This window comes from Bombyx mandarina, chromosome 19 (assembly GCF_030267445.1).
Source record: "Bombyx mandarina strain Sakado chromosome 19, ASM3026744v2".
NCBI lineage: Eukaryota > Metazoa > Arthropoda > Insecta > Lepidoptera > Bombycidae > Bombyx > Bombyx mandarina.
The window spans coordinates 7,132,344-7,154,783 of record NC_143225.1 but is presented as its reverse complement, the minus strand read 5'-3'; the positions used below and the strand labels follow the sequence as shown (position 1 = coordinate 7,154,783).

Here is a 22,440-nt window from a genome sequence, read left to right as displayed (position 1 = left end):
GAAAAAAATTCAAAAATGATTTTTGTTGTATAAAAATTCCAGACCGCTTGATTACTAGTAATTAAAATAGAAACAAAATTTTAATTGCCTTCATTTTTATTTCTCAAATTTCACTTCACAAGCAATTAGCAATATAGCCCGGGTTAGGTAGATGCCCACAGGAATTTCACTGATAGGCGTGAAACCCGGGAAAGGCTGTTTATTTTTTCTAAAATTTCATTGCAGTCACAGTGAAATGTTATTTGTAATTACCAATTCTGATGTAGAGAGATTCTGAGAAAAATAAATATATTAAATCGACAAGTTTTTGGAGATTCAAATATATTGAAATTGTTTCAAAGTATAATTGCTTCGAAGAAGACTCCAGGCACTTTAAATCAGTTAATATTGATTCGAAGCGATCGAGTGCCTACATAATAATATTTTTGCAGTTCCAAAGATATGGAATCCTATAATACCACTTCTTTATTATTGCTTAGTTGGGTGGACGAGCTCACAGCCCTCCTATTGTTAAGTGGTTACTGGAGCCCATAGACATCTACAATGAAAATGCTCCACGCACCTTGAGATATAAGTTCTAAGGTTATAGTTACAACGGCTGCCCCGCCCTTTAAACCGTAACGCATTACTGCTTCACGGCAGAAATGGGCAGGGTGGTGGTACCCGTGTAGACTCACAAGATGCCCTAGTATCAGTAATGAAACATAACATGATGATATCTTCTATCAAAAACAACGATGATACACTTGATAAAAAATACCTTTACATATCCATAATAATATGTCTATTGAATACGTCCGCACCTATAATTTTCTCTATAAAGTTGATATTTAATGCCTTCGATGAGGAATAAATGAGACTTAAAAAAAACTTAGCGACCATTAGAGGTAACTTATAAAATCCAATTAAGCTCCTTTTAATACGCACATTAAAATAGACAGGCGATCTTTTCAATGGCAAAGACATGCATTAAATGACTCTTATTTCGTGTTTATAAGTGCATTGTGTAATATAAGACTTATGTACTGACCTACCTTAGGTCACTGGAGTAGGTTTTAAAGACGTAATTTGTGGTAGGTTCTGTATTTGGTTCAACAATCAACGTTGCTAATGTTTAATTTAGATTAAAAAAAAAATGGAGGTATGTAATCTGTAATCGCAATTAGATGAATCTATCTACCTAAGTTTGTATAGTTCTTTAATTTATTTATTATTTATTTATTACCTACTCTTATAAGCGGTAGGCAGCGGCTTGGCTCTGCCCCTGGCATTGCTGAAGTCCATGGGCGATGGTAACCACTCACCATCAGGCGGGCCGTATGCTCGTCTGCCAACAAAGGCAATAAAAAAAATAAAAAAAACTCTTGTAGGTAGACGAGCATACGGCGCACCCGATGGTGAGTGGTTACCGTCGCCCATGCACACCAGCAATGCCAGGGCCAGAGCCAAGCCGCTGCCTATCATTAACTACTCTCCACAAGCCCCGTTTGCAGAAGGACAATTCATAGCGCTCGGGAAATACCGTAGATTGGAGCTCATTCCAAAGCTGGATGGTACGTCGCCAAAAATATCTTTGGAAACGCAGCTTGGATGAACGCAGTGGTTCTAGATAGTACGGATGAACTCTACTCGAGTGGTGGTGCGATGGTAAAAACACCAATCACACACGAGCCTCACGTACACTCAAGATGACAAAAATATAAGAGAAGACTTCTTCTTTATCTCCACCTTATCCCCCTAGGTGGGGTCGTCACAGCGAATTTTTCTATTCTCTTCTATCAGCCGTCATCTCAATACTCACTCCTCTCTCTCTCTCATATCGTCATTCACGCACTCCATCTATGTCTTCTTAGGTCGACCTCTTCCCCCTCAACCTTGCACGACGAAGGGAAGAAAGACTACGATAAAAAAAAAACGAGACCAAAAACATTTCAGTATGTATTTTTTTTATTGCTTAGTTCGGTGGACGAGCCCCACCCTTCAAACCGAAACGCATTACTGCTTCACGGCAGAAATATGCAGGGTGGTGGTACCTACCCGCGCGGACTCACAAGAGGTCCTACTACCACTAATTACGCAAATTATAATTTTGCGGGTTTGATATTTACTACACGATTCCTTCACCGTGGAAGTCAATCGTGAACATTTGTTAAGTACGTATTTCATTAGAAAAATTTGTACGCGCCTGAGATTCGAACACCGGTGCATCGTTCAACACGAATGCACCGGACGTCTTAACCTTTAAGCCACGACGACTTCATTGTCCATTCATGTTATAACTAATGATCGATTTATAATCGAATCTGGACTCATTGATGCAGTAGTAGTCAAGATCAGTGATAACTAGATTACAAGGCGACCGAAATAGCTCGAAGTAATAGATTTAATGAAATAAATTTAGAATAATCGTTATGTATTAAGTATCGATTTAATCCTTAGTAGAATACATTTAAGACTTCAACCTACATGCATGTACAGGTAGGCAGTGTTAATTTCTTTAACAAACATCAGCAAACCAAAGGCAAACCCATGCCCGCTGCCGTTAATTGAGAAATCTTTGGAAGCCCCTTTTGAGGAAGAATTAAGCCGGTGTATCCATTTATCTTACTGAATTTAACACTAGTAATATTCTCTGAACAGAATTCGTCTTCTCGCATTAAAACTGTATAATCTCAAAACTTACTAATATTGCAGGAGAGTGTTTTATAGGTTTAACATGTGATATTTTTAATATTAATCATCTTTGCAACATTTATTTTTTATTTTTTAACAGTTACATTATCTGTTAAAGTAAGATAAAATTATGTATTAATTTTTTTAATAGTAGTCAAAACAGGTAAACTAAAAAAAAAAACTAAAACTAAACTACGCTCTTTTGACAGTATTTATGAGAAAAATACTGGTGATACCAAATGATTCCGCATATTAATGCAATTTCGAATATTTTTGGAAATTGTACACTTTTAAAGCGAAAAGACGAATTTTACTTTTCGGGTGATGCTATCGTCTGATATTGCTAGGTCTTGGCATAATTTTCCCAATAGAGTAATAATTTTGTGTCTAGAGTTTTCATTACAACTAGACAAAGAGAAAACAAATAAGAGGGTATCATTTCGCCCCTTGTTCGTCATTCGATTGGTAATTTTTTTTGTTAAGTTTAGTAGCTTTAGTGTTATGAATAAACACTTGGATATTTTTTTTCCCAATACGTCGAGAACAAAGCAAATGAAAAAACGTAAAATGTAGGTGAATCAAGCTTGATTTCTCAGTGATTATGGTCGAATTATAAGAACTTACAACTTTTTTTTTATTGCTTAGATGCATGGACGAGCTGGTGTTAAGTGATTACTGGAGGCCACTCAAGGTGGGTGGCGCATTTACGTCGTAGATATCTATGGGTTCCAGTAACCACTTAACACCAGGTGTGCTGTAAGCTGGACCACCCATCTAAGCAATTAAAAAAAATCGATTATTCGGCGAATACAATCTTAAATACATATTGATTATCCAAGCAACAATAACTCTAGTCAAACAAAGCAGGCGTCAATGAACTTTCAATGTTATTGTACATAAAATATGTTTATTACCAAGAACAATTATAAAATTAACATATTTTTTACAAATACATATAAACTGTAATTCGTCTAAAATAAGACTTACAAACTGTATTCATTATTCTTTTACTCATAACTGCGATTAGTTAAATTTAGTTTTATAGGTTACTACAAAAAGTATTTTTCATAGTTAATAAGTTTACATTCTTAAGTTAATAAATATTTAAGATAAAAAAAACTCTAACGAGTGTCCTAATTGGTAATAATGAAGCTTAATAGACCTATTTCAAATTAGTGATAATAATAAAACAAAATGATTGTTTGTTAGCAATAAGGTTTGTTTGTTCGTACTTAATCTACGCATTTGTCTATCCAATGGATCAACTCCAACTAACGGTTAATCTATCTAATATATAAAATTCTCATGTCACGGTATTAGTTGCCAAACTCCTGCGAAATGGCTCAATGATCCCCAATGAATACTACTGGTTTTAAATATTCATCTAAGAACCAACCGCAGTTCTCAGGCTGAAGTTTCACGCATAATGGATCCGTTGCATTAAGCCACATGGAATTTACGAAAATAGCTCGTAAACTTTTCTGAATTAATGATATCCAGCATGGCGGTATGGAGTTGGAGTCGAAGCCTTTTATTTTTAATTTTCAAGGACAAATAGCATGCGCACTCTCTTTATTTAAATGGGCGGACTTCGAACAGCTGCTATGCTGTATCCTCTTCTATCGCATAGGATGGTTGGTTGGGATCTCTCACTCGCACATATTCACTCGGAGCAATATTTCACTTTTCTAAATTCGACAACCGCAATTCGGGACTGATTTTTCGCAGGCAACCCTATACCACCGTGTTCATTATAAAATTATCTTATTTTCATTTAATTTTCATTCTATAATCAGACCGTTGCAAAATGCTAGTATCGATTTCCCTGTTTATACCTGGCAACATTTAGGTTGTGACCGGAAAAAAATAGGCAGCCTAACGTTTGCATATCCTATGGGCTTCATACTTTCGTTTGGTATAGAATTTGTTTAATAAACAAATCGGTTAAGTGTTTAAAAAGAAATTAATTAGTTTTTTTAATAAATCAAAAAATAAATAAATAAATATTTACTAACAATCACGCCACGTTACTGGTCCCGTGATAAGTTCGTAAATAACTTGTGTTACAGGTACCAGATAACGGATATAAATGTAAGGTTTTTATTATACACATACATATATTTAATATTTAATAACATCCATAACCCTGGAAAAGACATTTATATTTATAATACAAATATCTTCCCTTGGCGGGAACCCGCGACCCCCTTGTGTAGTGACCATGTCACTTACCACTACACCAGACGGCCGTATACTATACGTCCAGTATACAAATTAATTGTATACTGGACTGAAATTTGTTAGGCAACTCATATGCAATATATTTATTGACATATTAAATTTAATATAAAATACGTTTCATCAAATAAACATCTCGGTGAAGGTCGTGTTATAGCGAGATCTTATACTAATACCCTTAAATTTTAAGGGTGGTCCACCCAAAAATAATCATCATTCATCATTATCCTGCCCTACTCCCAGTTACCTGGGGTCGGCGCAACATGTTTTCTCCATCCATACTCTTCTATCATATACCATTTCTTCGCTCACTCCCCTCTTACCCATATCGTCTTTCACGCAATCCATCCATTTCTTCTTAGGTCTACCTCTTCCTCTATATCCTTCCACATTCATAGTTAACATTTTCTTACCAACCTCATTTTCATTTCGTCTCATCACATGTCCATACCATCCCAAACGCGCACTTCTCAGCTTCTCTGTCACAGTTGCCACTTTCAGACTTCCTCTAACATATTCATTCCGTATTCTATCCATTCTCGTTACTCCACACATCCATTGCAACATTCGCATCTCTGCTGCATGCAATCGCCTTTCATCCGCCACTTTACTGGTCCAACAAGCTCATCCATACAAGACGGCATGCAGGGGTTTCCACCCAAATATAATATTTCTTAGAAATAGTGTATATCGACTTCTGCGAGTGCACCATCTCGCAGAAGGAGGCGGCGGGGCGCGTGAGAGACGCGCAATCCCGCCGCCGTCGAGCGGGGGCCAGGGAGGCGGATCTCGCCCAAGCCCTGGCCCTGTAAGTGTTTCGGGTCCCCCTCAAATGTCGGTCTGGGGACCGGCGAGGGGGGCCTAAGAAGACGACGTGCAAGCTGCTCTGCACGCGTTTTACGCAAGAGCATCCGGGTGATGGAAGGCCGGCTATCCTCGACCCACGCTGGTTCTGGCCCAGCGGGGTATTCCGTAGGGTAACCCACTCTAACCGGCGCCATCTAGGCGGGCTTCGGACAGTCTGCCGACCGAGAGGGCTGGTGGTCGTGGCGCCGACGACCGCCAGTCCGGCGTCCCGAGGGGGAGGGTGATGGGAGAGATGTGCTCCGCACTAAACGCTTCACTTTCCCCCCTTTGCCTTGTCATGAGTTCTGTCTCATGCGAGGTTTGGACGTTGGTTGTTGAGCGACAGGAGGTTTTAGTCAGTTCGACTCTGACATACCCCGCCCAGTATCCCCAGAAAAGGGCGGAAGTCCGGCGATTTCCGCCTGACCAACAAAAAAAAAAAAAAAGACTAAAAAAACGTTTGCCGGGTCAGCTAGTAAAATATACAAAAATCTGTATTTCTCAACTTTAACCTTCTTATCTCCCAAAAATATACGAGTATTATGTTTCGGATGCGTAGTTAGTTTATTGACCTAAAATTGTTTTTTTTTTTAATTTAAAGATAAATAAATTTCAACGTTGATAGGCCTGTAACAAAATAAATGGAAATTTTAGCTTAAAAAGCAGAATTATACATACGTATATCCCACACCGTGTATATCTAACTTAGTTCAGTATTGTGTTTTCGATAATGAACCCGTAGTGATCTTAACATTCTCATCAAGCTTCGTGTATATGCAGTAAAAAATAATCCAAAAGAAATGGAACATTCTAATAATAACATCAAAATAAGAAGTCAAGTTTTAACCATCATCATCATCATCATCATCAGCCTTTATCTGCCCACTGCTGGACATAGGCCTTCCCCAATGCCTTCCTTTTTTTCGTTTTAGCCATACGAAGAAACAATAGATGTATATTTTGTAGTTTCGGTAGGCAATGGCTTGGTCTACTCCTGGCATTGCTGACGTTTAAGAGCGGCAGTAACCATTTACTATCGGGTGGGCCGTATGCTCGTTTGCCTATAAGGGTAATGTAATAAATTAAAAAAAGATGTGTGTTGTCGTGGGACACCGGATAGGAACGAAGTTCCTTGTTATAAAAATATTAATTTTAAGTTCTATTCGAGGTATGAAGAAAATAAATCTGGAGGTTTCGCAACAACCCACGGTCATTCGGTAACGTGCGAACTTATTGTGGTACACTTCATTCACGGTTGTTTGCATTAGAGTTAGTGTATTGCGTAAACGAACGCTCTGAGATCGTGGTCAATGAATGATAAAAAAATATGTTTTTTTTTTGTACGTTATTACAAAGTTAAGTCATACACTGTGTGCATTACTAATAAAAATCTTACGTTACGGACGTTTTTTTCCCGGTTAGGGTACCCCTCCGCATCGTCCCATAAGGAACTTCGTTCCAAAAGTTTGTAGTATGTCAAAAAAAAATCTTTCATCAACCAATGTCTGATGTTTTTCGTCGTAAGCAACCTCAATTTTGAGATTTCTCCAAAAGGAAATACATAAACGTATTTCAAGACCATTTTTAAGCTGTTAGATATTCTACCTGCAAAATATTATATACCTTAAAAATATCTAAATTTTTATACGAAGCTCGTGAATTTTCGTCTCGTTACGCTGTTTTCCTAAATGTATGAAATGACTAAAAAGTTCCAACTCAAATAAAAGATTCTCGTGTAAAACAAAATCATAATTATACATTTTGATTATACAATTAATGTATTAAGGTGTTGTTATTTGATTATCGTGGGCATGCATTTCCTTCAGTTCTGGGTTTTGGACAACGTCACGCTCCTGTTTCTTGTTGATTTTATAGAGGGTTCTGGAAGAAAATTGAGAATAATTATTACATCAATCAAACTATGCATAGGCTGGTATAGCATTCCTTATTATTACAGACCTCAAGTGAATAATATTAGAGCGTCGATTGACTAATGCGATCGCCTAACGTCAGGTAATGTGAGATTTATCGTTAACGGCCATCAAATTTGGCACAATAAAACCCCAGCTAACTTCATTTTAGATTAGGAGTTCAATACAAATTCAAACAAATTCAAGCCGTCTGGTGTAGTGGTAAGTGACATGGTCACTACACAAGGGGGTCGCGGGTTCGAATCCCGTCAAGGGAAGATATTTGTACGATAAATATAAATGTCTTTTCCAGGGTTATGGATGTATATTAAATATGTGTATAATAAAAATCTTATATTTATTTCCGTTATCTGGTACCTGTAACACAAGTTCTTTACGAACTTATCACGGGACCAGTTAACGTGGCGTGACTGTTAGTAAATATTTATTTATTTACTTCCTTTAAATTGCACACTGTAAGACTGTTCAAGATTTGGGGGGAAATTTTATTCATATTATATTATATTTTATCAATATATATATTGCTGAAGCTGGGAAGAGGAAGCTCATAAGCAATTTGGTACTTAGTGATTACTGAAGACCGACATCAAGCATGGTGAAACCACTCACGTTAAGATACGAGGTCACAGTCTCAACCATATAGCAGTCATTCCACTCTTCAACTTGGAACTTGGAAGGTTTTATTTTTTTTTGTACTTTTTATTTATTTATTTTTATTGCTTAGATTAGTGGACGAGCTCACAGCCCACCTGGTGTTAAGTGGGTACTGGAGCCCATAGACATTTACGACGTAAATGCGCCACGCACCTTGAGATATAAGTTCTAAGATCTCAGTATAGTTACAACGGCTGCCCCACCCTTCAAACCGAAACGCATTACTGCTTCACGGCAGAAATAGGCAGGGTGGTGGTACCTATCCGCGCGGACTCACAAGAGGTCCTACCACCAGTAAGAAGGTATAATTGGTTTGTCGCCTAAACAGATAGGATGGTGCCAGCCACGTGAGCTATTACGTAAAAACTGATGAAATAATTCCATAAACTCACCCGAATAGAAAGAAAGCTGGGACTGTCATTGCTGCGCCCAAAAAGTAAACTGCACCTGGTAGTGTGGTCACCGTGTTAGTAAAAAGCTTGCTGTATATAGGCGTGTAAATGATCAGTACAAGAGACTCGGCTAATCCAAGGAGGGAGCAGATTTTACCTGAAAATGAGTTGCATTATTTTTTTATCTATACTAATATTATAAAGCTGAAGAGTTTGTTTGTTTGAACGCGCTAATCTCAGGAACTACTGGTCCGATTTGAAAAATTCTTTCAGTGTTAGGCCATTTGTTGAGGAAGGCTATATAACATCACGCTAAGACTAATATAAGTGGAGCACCAACAAAGAATGTTTCAAAATTGTTTTTTTCCCTTTTGAGAGCTTCCGCTGCGTGCGCTGCAGAAACGGTTAAAGTTTCGCTAAAATAATGTATGACAGAATTGTTCCCCTTTAAAAGATCTAAAAAAAAGTTCACGATAGCATACGTCTATATGTTAAGGTTGGCTCACTATAACGTTTTTTTATGCTAACCAAATTTGTTCTAAAATAAAGCTTTATTTGTGTACTACTTTCCACGCGGACGAAGTCGCGGGCTTTTGCATAAATTACATAAATTTTTAAAGTTCCCGTTGCCTAAGCCGTCATGAGTCTAGTTTTAGACTAGATTAATAGACAATCAAAATTGAGTTTACGCTTTCACGTCTCAAAATATGAAGTAGCTAAATTTATTTTTCCCACGACCGAAGTTTATTAGTGCGTTAGCAGCCGCTAATCCCGCGGCCTCTTGTAATAATAACAATCGTTCGTGACACCATTCGACTGGATCAATAAAAACTTATTTCGCTTACCATAATTTGTACTAGAAAATAGTCTAAAATAGGTTGTATTGAAGTTCGCGGTTCATTCGTATCGACCGCAAATACGTCTTAGATCATTCAACAAAAAATTGCAGCATTCTTCGAAGATGAACAACGTAATCGCGTTGGTGATTTAAGTACCGTGTTTTTCTATATTTTTTTGTTTTTGTAAAATACGTCTTGTTATGTTAGAAATACTGGTATGAATCAATTATCTTTTACGTTTCCTAGAACGTCTGATAATTGTATTTTTAAAATCCACAGTTTAAATGTTTTTTCACAATTAATAACATAAATATTCATAATCATCAAATCACACAAATATTCAAGTTTAATTTATACAGTTAAACTAAAATCAATGAAAATTATAAAGTATTTTATGTTTTTATCTAATCGCTTCTATGTACCAGTTTTTATCTAATCCCATATTTATATACATATACGATTTCAAAAAACATAAAAAAGTTTAAGGTTCCATCCTAAGATAGGATGAAATTTACATACCTCAACAAAAACCATTCCTCTATGTACTCGCTTACGTAACAATGTTTTTTAACAACAGTATCATTATCTCATAAGGCACTCTCAAGTGGTATCTATAAAAACGGATCTGCCGTTGATTAAACTTCAACACAACGACATTGACCTTACCTACTTTATCCGGGTCCACGACTTTAGTTCCCAACGACCTTGTTGCCGTCACCCCGGTTGTTCCAAATAAATTAAAAACTGGACCAGAGAATAACCAAGCCTTTGTCGGTGCTAAGGCGTAAACGATACTGGAGATAGTTTGGCATGTCGCCGCTATAAGTCCTAATAAGGCGTCGTGCATTTTCAAGTGCTTACTAAAGAGTGTCACAGCCAATAAAGTCCCTGGAAATAAATTTTCATTTCGATTTATTTAAACATTATTATTGGTAAAGCATTATTGTATTATGTAGGTATATTTATGTGGTATTGTAATTCGGTAGGCAGCGGCTTGGCTCTGCCCCTGGCATTGCTGAAGTCCATGGGCGACGGTCACCATCAAGTGAGCCGTGCGCTCGTCTGCGTCTGCGTCTACAAGGGCAATAAAAAAAAGTATGATCGATCGGAAGTAAATGAAAAAGATTATAGACGTGAAGCCGCGATTTAACACGAAGTTTGCTGACGAACATACCCCGTGTACAGTTGGCCGCGGAGATTCCATACTACGTTCCACAAAGGACTTTAGTAAAACACTCCCTCACACACTCCCCTACAGGACCTCTTTTGAGTCCGCACGGGTAGGTACCATTGCCCTGCCTACTTCTGTCGTGATGCAGAAATGCGTTTCGGTTTGAAGGGTGGGGCAGCCGTTGTAACTATACTGAGCCCTTAGAACTCGTATCTCAAGATGGGTGGCGCATTTACGTTGTAGATGTCCATGGGCTCCAGTAACCACTTAACACCAGGTGGGCTATGAGTTCATCCACCCATCTAGGCAATAAAAACTAAAAAAAATAAAAAGCATGGCATATTGAGAGGATTCAAATCAGCTTCCACGGCATCATGGTCATGATGGGTTATTACTTAACGTAAGTGCACCATATGAATCACTGCTGTGCATTTTTTAAGGATTGATGCAGCGATAGTTTTGCGCGCCTAGAACTATATTATAAAGGAATTAACTAGTTTTTTGTTTTGCATTGCACCGTTCTTATAATATTTTTGTAACGCTTTCAAAGAAATACGTCTCTGATCATCAATAAAGCAAAGGTTAGCCAAGTTTTTGCTGCACTAGGATATCTTAGTCTTTGTTTGAAGAAGGACTCAGCATTGTACTTATATTAATTACGTTTAGATGTTGTAATTTTATTAGTTTACTAGCTGTATCCGTCCGCTTCGCTGGGCATTTAAAATTAACATTATTATTTCTCACCCCCACAAATATTCTCATCATTAACGCCCCCGCAACTGGTGTAAGGAGTCCGACACTCGTATAAATATTAGCCTATCCATTAAGTACATGTATTTTCTACATGGATACTAAGTTTCAAGTCAATCGGATGCATGGCTCAGTAGTTATAACGGAACATCCGTAAAAACCACTGTAGATTTATATATTAGTATAGATGATATACCTGCCGTTCCCATCAGTGTAGAGTACGTAATGAACAAACTCAAGTCAACGACGTTCATGCTGAATTTGTTCAATGCGTATAACGTGAGTACGGAGAGTTCACCTGAAAAATAAATAATAATAATTCATACATGGTTACCATAAAGCATACGTACACAGATTTCGTATAACACAAGACCCTTTTTTGGTCCCTGCGATTCAAACACCATACAAACGATGGAACCCTTATTATATCATTGTCCAAAATATTTTAAAACAAGGTATGAATTTGAGACTATACGTCGAATAAATAACATAGACTTTAAAGATTGCAATGAAATTATAAAAAAGAGGAAACATTGAATAAATTTATGATACATTTAAATGAAATTATTTATAGCCTCAAAAATTTAATAACACTTAAATATAATTTAATGCACTTTTACATTTCTATTTACACTTTTACAAAACATTATATTAACCACTAGCGACCCGCCCTCGCTTCGCTTCGGAAACATTAAAACACACATGAAACAAAAAAAATAAATAAAAAAGTAGCCTATGTTCATCAGGGAAAATGTCGGCTTCTAAAGAATTTTTCAAATCGGTCCAGTAGTTTCGGAGCCTATTCGAAACAAACAAACAAACAAATCTTTCCTCTTTATAATATTAGTATAGATTTACAAATTTACATGACATCTTAGTTGCTTTCATTTACATATAAAGTTATATATTATATTTATGTACTGTCTACTCAAAATCACCTTATCATATATTATTTTATCTCTCATTATAATAATTATATTCAAATATTTAAATATCTATGCATCTTGTTAAGTTTCGAAGTAGTCAATAGCGTCGAAATTTAATAAAAGAATCTATTAGCTTTTAAAAATAAACAATACTTTAGTCTAACACGCCTAAGAGTTTATCAGCTAGATCTTCGTGACTGAATGTTGATTAGATGATTTAAATTTCTGACGCTACTGCTTTGTCTACTTTTAGGGTATCCTTCGAACTTTTAGTCGAGGTATTGGTAGCTCAGTATGTTGCGAGTCCGCACATGTCCGTACCTTCATCATGCCTGTATCTGCGGCGAGGCATGTATGTACACATTTGAAAATAAATGACAGCTGTTATACAAATGCAATCCAGACCTAAATCCCAAGCCTTTTTCTTTTATTGTTTAGATGGGTGGACAAGCTCACAGCCCACCTGGTGCTAAGTGGTTACTGGAGCCCATAGACATCTACAACATAAATGCGCCACCCACCTTGAGATATAAGTTGTAAGGTCTCAGTATAGTTACAACGGCTGCCCCACCCTTCAAACCGAAACGCATTAATGCTTCACTGCAGAAATAGGCAAGTGGTGGACTCACAAGAAGTCCTACCGCCAGTAATTACGCAAATTATAATTTTGCGGGTTTAATTTTTATTACACGATGTTATTCCTTTACCGTGGAAGTCAATCGTGAACATTTGTTAAGTACGTATTTCTTTAGAAATATTGGTACCCGCCTGCGGGATTCATACACCGTTACATCGCTTGATACTAATGCACCGGAGGTCTTATCCTTTAGGCCACGACGACTTCAAAACTTAAGACGTGTTAATGTAGTCTTATCTTAACTTAGTATTAGCACTATGCCTAAAAAAATCAGTTAATTTAAGGTAGACGGTAATATTGTCTGCCGATTTTAGCCATTAAAAACAAACTAGGGTCCCGTAGTAGTCGAAATTCGACTATAATTAATTGGAATTGTAAGTTTGTACACTGTTATGGTTGTATTTTATACTTCTTTAATCACAAATTTCGCCAAGACTATACTATAAAAAATATTAACAAAGACAAACAATATTTAATCTTTTCTCAATTTGACAACAGACGTCAAGAACAAAAGTTTGATAATAAATAAATAGTATGCATGCGTGTGTGCATCAAATACATGGTATGTAGTGTGTGTAATGTTTTCTTTATTGATTTAATGTATCTTTTATGCATTATTTAGAAAAAAGATTAGCATTGTACACTTCTTCTCTATATTCTCTATAAGTGTGGAAAATTTCATACTCCTCCGTCCGCGCAATTTTCGTAAAAAGGGATACAAAGTTTTTGCTTCACGTATTAATATATAGATGTAAGGATATTAAATAATTTTAATTAGTTCATGTTTTTGTCTGACTAGAATGGTCCACTAATGAGATATTCATTTACATAATATTAGATCATATTCACTGAGACATCGAGAATTAGAGTAGTTTTTTGTTTAAATAATAAGTAAATAAATATATATTTACTAATAATCACGCCACGTTAACTGGTCCCGTGCTAAGTTCGTAAAGAACTTGTGTTACAGGTACCAGATAACGGAAGTAAATGTAAGATTTTTATTATATACATACATAATATATATTTAACATACATCCATAACCCTGGAAAAGACATTTTATATCTATCATACAAATATCTTCCCTTGGCGAGATTCGAACCCGCGACCCCCTTGTGTAGTGACCATTTACTACTACACCAGACGGCCCTTATTATATACATTTTTATAAGCATGATTTTTTCTTTCTTGTCTAATCTTTTAAAGGTGAACTTATTTTTTTACTGATTGGTAATACAAAATATCTGTTGTCAAAAAGAGGAAAAGAGAGAAACGTTTCTGATTTATTTTGTCTTTGCCTATTTATAAATTCATTAATTACATCGTACTGTTTAAGTGCGCTAATCAAATCAAAGGTCAGAGGAACATATACGATAACATTCTGAACTGCTCAAAATATTTGGGCGTCTGACCTCACAATAACTACAACTTCTCCTTTCTTTACACGTTATAACCTTAACTTACTGAAGGCAAATTCGCAGCGTACTCTCGCCCAAGCATCCGATCCCCCCGAGATATGAACTTGGGGGTAAGCAAATTGGCCCCACCCCAGACCCAAATTTTATTTTATTTCATTTTATTTCCATTAAACTAAACCATTAAATTAAAATTGCTTTTATGATTTTTGTCGAGTTTTTACTGTCATTTATAATAAATTGTATATTAAATTGTAGTATGCTTATTTATGCAAACAAAGTCATATGTAGTCTATATTTAACATTATATGTATTCTATAATACTGAGATGTTATTTTAAGGAAGATTTTTGTTTCGAGTTTGTTATTTTTTTTGTTTTGTTGTTGTTTGTTATTCTTTTGTTAATGCACCTACCATGCATTATCTCTGCACCACCCTATGGTGGACTGGAAGAGAATGCCCATGGCATTAAGTCTGCCTGTGTACAAGTTTTGTTTTGTGCATAAAGTATAAATAAATAAATAAATAAATATTTCCGACGCTTCCTTCTTTTATATACTTTACAGTTTTTGTGGTCACGGATGAACACAAAGTAATTTTTATTATGTCTACAACGAAAATCTGAAGAAAATACTATACGAGTGTTTTGATTATTTAAGAAAATATAGCAGTAGCCGAAAGGTCCGTCTTTATCTAATACAGGGTGGCCCATAAGTCCTTTGAAAAGTAAAATTTGAATAAAACGAACAGGGCGTGCGTGAGCGGTGCAGGGGAAGCGGGGGGAGTAACTTCGGTTTCTGGGAATTTAGTCGCGATGGAGCGTTTTACCGGAGCGGACCGTGCGTTTTGTGTGCGCGAGTTTTATAAAAACGACAATTCGGCAACCGTTGCGCGGCGTAAATTTCGAGAACACAAAGGTTTACACAACTTTGACGACACTCCAACTCTTCAAACGATTAAGAACTGGGTTGCTAAGTTCGAGGAGACCGGTTCGACGTTAGATAAACCGCGGTTGGGTCGCCCAAGGACGTCACGTACGGAACAAAACATAGACACAGTGACACAGTCTATTCGCGAAAATCCGACACAGTCAACTCGTAAGCGCGCCAGAGCATTAAACGTATCCAGGACATCGTTACAACGGATTTTGAAGAAATATTTACATATGCACCCTTACAAAATTCAGTTGGTTCAAGAATTAAAGGAAACTGACGGTATTCAAAGACAAAATTATGCGAATGAAATGTTGAATCGGTTTACTTCCTTCAATAACATAATGTTCTCTGACGAGGCTCATTTCCATCTTAACGGGCATGTTAGTAAACAAAATTGCCGCTATTGGAGCCCCATCAATCCAAAACTTAAGCATCAGAAGCCCTTACATAGTCCGAAAGTGACTGTTTGGGCCGCTATGTCAGCCCATGGTATCCTAGGGCCTTACTTCTTTGAGGATGGCAGAGGGCGCGCAGTTACTGTTACGTCGGAGCGATATGTGGCTATGATCGAAGAGTTTTTCATACCAGAATTGCAAAACTTTTCAGGCTTTAATGCCAGGACGTGGTTTCAACAGGATGGGGCCACTTCTCACACCTCTAACACTGCTATGCCCGTTATCCGTCAACTTTTTCCTGGCAAAGTTATCTCTAAGAGAGGAGACATTTCCTGGCCTCCACGTAGTCCAGATCTGACCCCGATGGATTTTTTTTTGTGGGGCTACCTTAAGGCTAAAGTATACGACACAAACCCGCGGTCAATTGAGGCCCTAAAAGAAAACATCCGCAGAGAAATGACAAGCATTTCAGCAGTGACGTGCCGCGCAGTCATCGACAATTTTAGGCGTCGTTTGCAAGAGTGCCGTGATCGCAACGGATTACATTTAGGAGATGTTATTTTCAAAAAATAATTCCCGTTTTTTAAGCTTTTTATGTAAATAAAAATTTAATTCATAATGTAATTAGTTTTATTTTAATAATTTTTTTTCATATCAAATGACTTATGGGCCACCCTGTATATAAAATTCTCGTGTCACAGTTTTCGTTGCCATACTCCTCCGAAACGGCTTGACCGATTTTGATGAAATTTTTTGTGCTTATCCGGTATCTATGAGAATCGGCCAACATCTATTTTTCATCCCCCTAAATGTTAGGGGTAGTCCACCCCTAAATTTTATTTTTTATTTTTTAGACAAATTTTTTAATTTCTATTTTTTTATGATACAACATACAAAAATACATACAATCCTCAATTTTCACCCCTCTACGATCAACCCCTATTTTTTATTGGTTAATTATAAACTTTAATTTTTTTGGCAAGATTTTCATTTTTATTTTGTCATGAATTAAAATAAAAAATCTGATGTTACTCTCAATTTTTCATCCCTCTATGATCAACCCCTATTTTTTATTTGTTAATTATAAACTTTAATTTTTTCGGCAAGTTTTTTATTTTGTTTTGTCATGACTTAAAATAAAAAAAATCATATTACTCTAAATTTTCACTCTTATACGATCAACCCCTATTTTTCCATTCCGATTAATATTTTTTTTATTCTATGCACAGATCCGCAATAAGGTTGCAAGATGGCAATCAAATATTATAATTGTAGTACGATAAATTCTTATTCAGAGTTTATAATATCAAGTTCCTTTAATTATGATTTTTTTAAAATTGAATTTGATCTCCCGCCCTCGGCGGTCGACTACTGATCAACTATCAATCGATCAGCTATCCCCGCCAGGTGTCACCACTCATCCAGCAAACATCACGTAGTAGGGATGAGGACGAAGCCGGTCTCCTGTCTTACGTACTCACTATACATAATAGATTATACACCTAATATATTTGAGAGCTATACAATACTATACATTTTTCAGCCATGTTTTTTTGGTTTTATTTGTGTATCAATAGTATGTTCGGTAGGTCTGAGAATCGGCTACTATCTGTTTTTCATACCCCTAAGTGAATTTTTTTGGATATTTTTTTTTGTTTATAATGAGGTATTATGTGGTTAAAGGAGGTTTTTTTTTCTACAGTAGAATTTCCCTAGAAACTTATTTAAGGCAACACAACGTTTGCCGGGTCAGCTAGTAGTCTATAGGTATTATGAGTGTTCTATGGAAATGATCTCAAACACCGCGATAGAGTTTTCAATTCTACATATTACTTAAGACGTACTCTTCTAGTTCTAGAATAGTATAACTGGAACTAAGACTTTCATAAGGATGCGATGGTTCATAAAATTTACGTCTTTACTTACGTCTGGTTTTCGGTTTTGATAACGGGTTTTCCGTTCAACTCAAACTTTTTTTTTTACTCATGCAGCCGACACAAAGTAAACAGTACATATATATCACAACACTACTGCATGAAATTATTATATTACTGGTGGTAGTACCTCTTGTAAGTCCACACGGGTAGGTACCACCACCCTGCCTATTTCTGCCGTGAAGCAGTAATGCGTTTCGGTTTGAAGGGTGGGGCAGGTAAGTCGGTCGCAGTACTATACTCAAAGAATGGGTAACTATTCGGTTAATTAATTAATCGCCTTTCACGACACGAGTTAAAGTGGAGCTATTCTAAGCCTATATTCTTATATAATAATTATAAGTGTCCAAGACAATTTTCGACCTGTAAAAGGTTTGTATCGAGAATATGCGCTTCCCGAGCGCTATGTAATGTCCTTCTTCAAACGAGGCTTGTGAAAAGTGTTAAGCGGTAGGCAGCGGCTTGCATTACCCCTGGCATTGCTGAAGTCCACGGGCAACGGTAATCACTCACCATCAGGTGGGCCGTATGCTTGTCTGCCTACAAGGGCAATAAAGCTGCGGCTATTCATGGAAATACTCATATCAAATTATGTAAAAGGTATCGAGAATTGAGGAGATAGTCATTTCTTATGCAAAATGTAAAAAGGGTAGTAGATATTGGTCACGGGTCAGATGGAACTCGTTTGCCTATATCGGCAAAAAAGATTGCACAAACAAATTACAAGTTCAACCCTTTTTTTTCTAAAATAACTATATATTTCCAATAAAAATATTTTTATTGAAGACAAAGAAATAAGAACGAAGCCCATTGGAAAAGAGAAACATCATAAATTTTATTCTGTATGCGATCGGAAAATGTTCTATGCTTTTAGAAAATAGCGCCAACATTATGCGGTAACGGTAGGCAGCGGCTTGGCTCTGCCACTGGCATTGCTGACGTCCATGAGCGACGGTAACCACTCACCATCAGGTGGGCCGTATGCTCGTCTGCCTATACGGCAAAAAAAAAAAACAATTACGCGATCAAAACGTGTTTGGCTGTAAAACTCGACAGTTGCAAAATACTATCTGGCCGCTTTGACCGAACCAGTAGTAGTAGGTTGATAAACTGGGAATGCATACCAAGTACTCATCTATACATATAAATAAAATTAGAGTCTGTTTATAATATTGAAATAACCGCTTTTTACAACATGCATATGAAATATATACGGTACATACACCAAAATAACATTTTTTACAATTTTTGTCTGTCTGTTTGTTCTGGCTAATCTCTGGATCCACTGGGCCGATTTTGATGAGACTTTCACTAATAGGTAGCTGATGATATGAGGAGTAACTTAGGCTAGTTTTTTTTTAGAATAGCTTCGCCCCACGGCGTCATCCGCAGTTATTGTCGTACCGCGCGCAACATGGCGGGACTCGCCTATCAATAATAAAATTTAATGTTTCCGAAGGGAAGCGATGCGAGGGAGGGTCGCTAATTGAAAATAAAACTGAAAATAATCATCGTTTGTTACGAATTCCAATCGAATCGTTAAAAACCAAGAAAGTTCAAACAAAATAAAATTTATCACTTTGCTATAAATCCACAGTGCCCCGAGCCCCTAATAATTGTCATAAACCTATTTTAATTTATTATGCCATCATGAATCATCATCATCATCATCATCATCATCAGCCTTTATCTGCCCACTGCTGGACATAGGCCTTCCCCAATGCCTTCCACATAATGCGGTCCTCCGCCTTCCGCATCCATCATGAATGCATTATATAAAAAAAGTACATAATTTATATGATTTAGATTCTTGAATTAGAATGGACATTGGAATTTTTTGGATGCGGTTCGCAAGCATTTATAAAACTAGAAAAACAACTCTATAAAATCTTCCTAGAGTCAAAGAGTCTTTGTTGATGAAGAATCAAACGAAGTTCTAAATCGCAATTTTGACATTTAATAACATATTGTAGGTTACAATTAGTTTCCACTGCTCGGAAAAAGCGAGTTATACCCTTTTTTATTTCCTTTTATTAGCGGCTCAATGGTCATTAGTTGATGATTGGATGGATCTAACAAACATTAGATACAAGTCTCATTTTTATTATAATAATGGCTCTCTCCATCGTCCAAGTGGAATCCGTATCTGCTTTGCGGAAAATAGATTTTATTTCAACACATTTGGCGCTTCAAACTAAAACTCACGATATATTTGCACCTAATGAAACTATAGATTGGGTAGACCAAATGATATTTTGAGAAATCGACCCATAGCTCTAGAGACTCAACGATATAATGAAGAATGCGGTTCTGATGTTCATACAGACTGTGGTGTTCACGAGTACTTAATGTTCACGGTTGCTAGTCATCAAAATTTTCAACCGGACCTTAGCTCCAAATTTGTCCATAGCTGTATCCTCTATATCTCATCGTTTTATTACCGAATCAAATATTGTTATAAAAATCGTAGGCAGACGATCTTTGTGAAAGCTATCTCCATAACGGTTGAATTAATTTGGCTTTGAATGGTAAGTTTCTTTGTCATTTAAATTGTTTTATCCAAGAGTAGTCGTTTTAAAAAATAAACATAGCTTGTCGAAACTTTTAATAGCATTTTGCCCATATCGCACCTTTAGAATTGAAGTAAGCGGCTTAATCCAAAATTATCATTTTTTGGTAAACGCCCAAAATTTAATTTTAAGAAATTTATCTGACTACTGAGGTCGAAGGGTATTCATTAAGAAGGCCAAGTATTTCTTATGCTTATGTGTAAATAACTCCGGACAATTGTCTCAATAGAAATTTTTCCAATAACTAGCTGACCCGGCAGATTTCGTAGTGCCTCAATCGATAAATAAAAGATCTAGACCTTTATATAAAATAAACTTAAAACAAACAAAAGGAATGCGTCCAACGGAGGACACATCAAAGGAAAAACAAACTTGTTATTTTTATTTAATTCCGAGCATTTTCATATTTATCTACCTTTTAAACCTTCTCTGGACTTCCACAAATAATTCAAGACCAAAATTACCGAAATCAGTTCAGCCGTTCTCGAGTTATAACGAGACTCACGAACAACAATTCATGTTTATATATAGAGAGAGATATATATTCGTTTTTTATTACCATTACATATTAATAATTTTGTTTAAAATCTTTATCTATCAATTTTCGTTTGTTTTTATTCTACACGTTCCTAAGCTATTCCTCCAATTGCGATGAATCCTGCTAAAGTTCTAGTACTTGATAGAAGTTATCTATTGTAGTATAATAGTTTCTAAAATTGGATGTTTTTCATACAATTCGTAATAGTACAGGAGATCGTCGTTTCACTAGTGCAACATAATATTGTAAAGAAATATTAAAATATTATTTATTAGGTTAAATACTTTTAATCTTACCTATAACAGGTCCAAGTATGACGATATGCGCCCACAGAACTAAAATCGTTTGTATCCTTTGCTTCAAGGGTGTTAAAAACATTATAGAAATGCTATCCCATGCGTTTCTAGGATGAAAGAAGTCGATAATTTTATTAATCAGATTTCCTTCAACGCTTTGATTCCTAACGTTATGCACACGAAAGTATGTGTGAATAAAACCAAGTATGTACAGGATCATATTGAGGCCGAAAACTCCATAATAGCCGACAGCTTCCGTCAAAACTCCGCTTATAGAAATCCCAAAAGGTAATACGAGAGATACTATTACAGCCACGAATCCAATTCGGAACGTACGAGATTCGAGAGTCGTTACATCAGCGATATAACTGTATGAGCCCATAAAGGCAATGGACGATCCACCGCTCAGAGCCGAAGGTAATGCCTCTATCAGTGCCGTGGCCCATAAAGGCCATTCCAAGAAAAAGTAAGTGGTCAGAATCAATCCGAATGACGATATTATTTCACCTATCAGCGGGATCAACATTAACGCTTTTCTATTTCCAGTCCGGTCGCTCCAAGCTCCAACGAATAAAATGATTATAGTCGGTATGCTGTTCTGCACAGGATATTGCCACGCTGTCATGTCCGAAACGATTTTGCTTGTAGTTATTTGTGCCTCTATAGTTATATTGTCTTCTGCATCGCCGTTCCTTACGAGAAGACATATAGCATCAGAATAATTAAGGTCGCTCCGGCAGGCTTTCTCTATATTCAATCTTTGGACCGCTAATCCCGATATGGCACTTGGTAAAATGTAACAAATCATGAACGGCTCCACTGTGAGATACGCGAAGAAATTTAGTATTGCATTCAACGATGATGAAATCGACCACTTCCGAGTACTCGGTGTTTCTTTATTCTCAATCTGTTCATTGTTTTCCGAATTCTCTTTACTCACTTCGGTCATTTCAGTTACACTTTCTGATTTCTCGTTCATGTTTGGACACTGCAGTTTAATTAATATTCACGTATTCGTCGAGTCACTAGGATGTGTGTTTATTTATAAATACTGCATGATACTGACCGCTAACGCTTCTTACGGTAGTCAACAAAACTTGTTTTTCGAGTGTCTAAAACTCGTGGCAGCTTTTTTTTTTAAATTGATCCTTGACATAAAATAAGCGAAGGCTTACGATTCTTTTTGTTTTCTTAATAATAATAATAAAAAACAGAACTAGTTCTTAAAGTTATACAACAACGAAATATACGTTTTTCTAAGTTAATAAACTTCACATAAATCATTAGTAGTGCATAGTA

The 22,440-nt window shown here is 36.5% G+C and overlaps 1 protein-coding gene across 1 annotated transcript; it reads right to left on the bottom strand.

Annotated features, from left to right (window-relative positions):
* Window positions 1–3,564: 3,564 nt before the first annotated feature.
* On the bottom strand, window positions 3,565–22,228 carry LOC114243184 (lysosomal proton-coupled steroid conjugate and bile acid symporter SLC46A3). The gene is made up of 5 exons (XM_028174584.2): window positions 21,142–22,228; window positions 11,691–11,792; window positions 10,240–10,461; window positions 8,735–8,891; window positions 3,565–7,638 (listed from the first exon to the last, which is right to left on the bottom strand). The coding sequence occupies exons 1-5, from the start codon at window positions 22,118–22,120 to the stop codon at window positions 7,539–7,541; spliced, it is 1,560 nt and encodes a 519-aa protein (XP_028030385.2). The 5' UTR covers window positions 22,121–22,228; the 3' UTR covers window positions 3,565–7,538.
* Window positions 22,229–22,440: the final 212 nt, after the last annotated feature.

Coding starts and splice junctions, on each gene's coding strand:
- LOC114243184 (XM_028174584.2), bottom strand. CDS start 22,120: ATGAACGAGAAATCAGAAAGTGTAACTGAAATGACCGAAGTGAGTAAA. Junction 8,892..10,239: donor CGTGGACCCGGATAAAGTAG/GTAAGGTCAATG, acceptor ACTCATTTTCAG/GTAAAATCTGCTCCCTCCTT. Junction 7,639..8,734: donor CCAGCTTTCTTTCTATTCGG/GTGAGTTTATGG, acceptor ATTTTCTTCCAG/AACCCTCTATAAAATCAACA.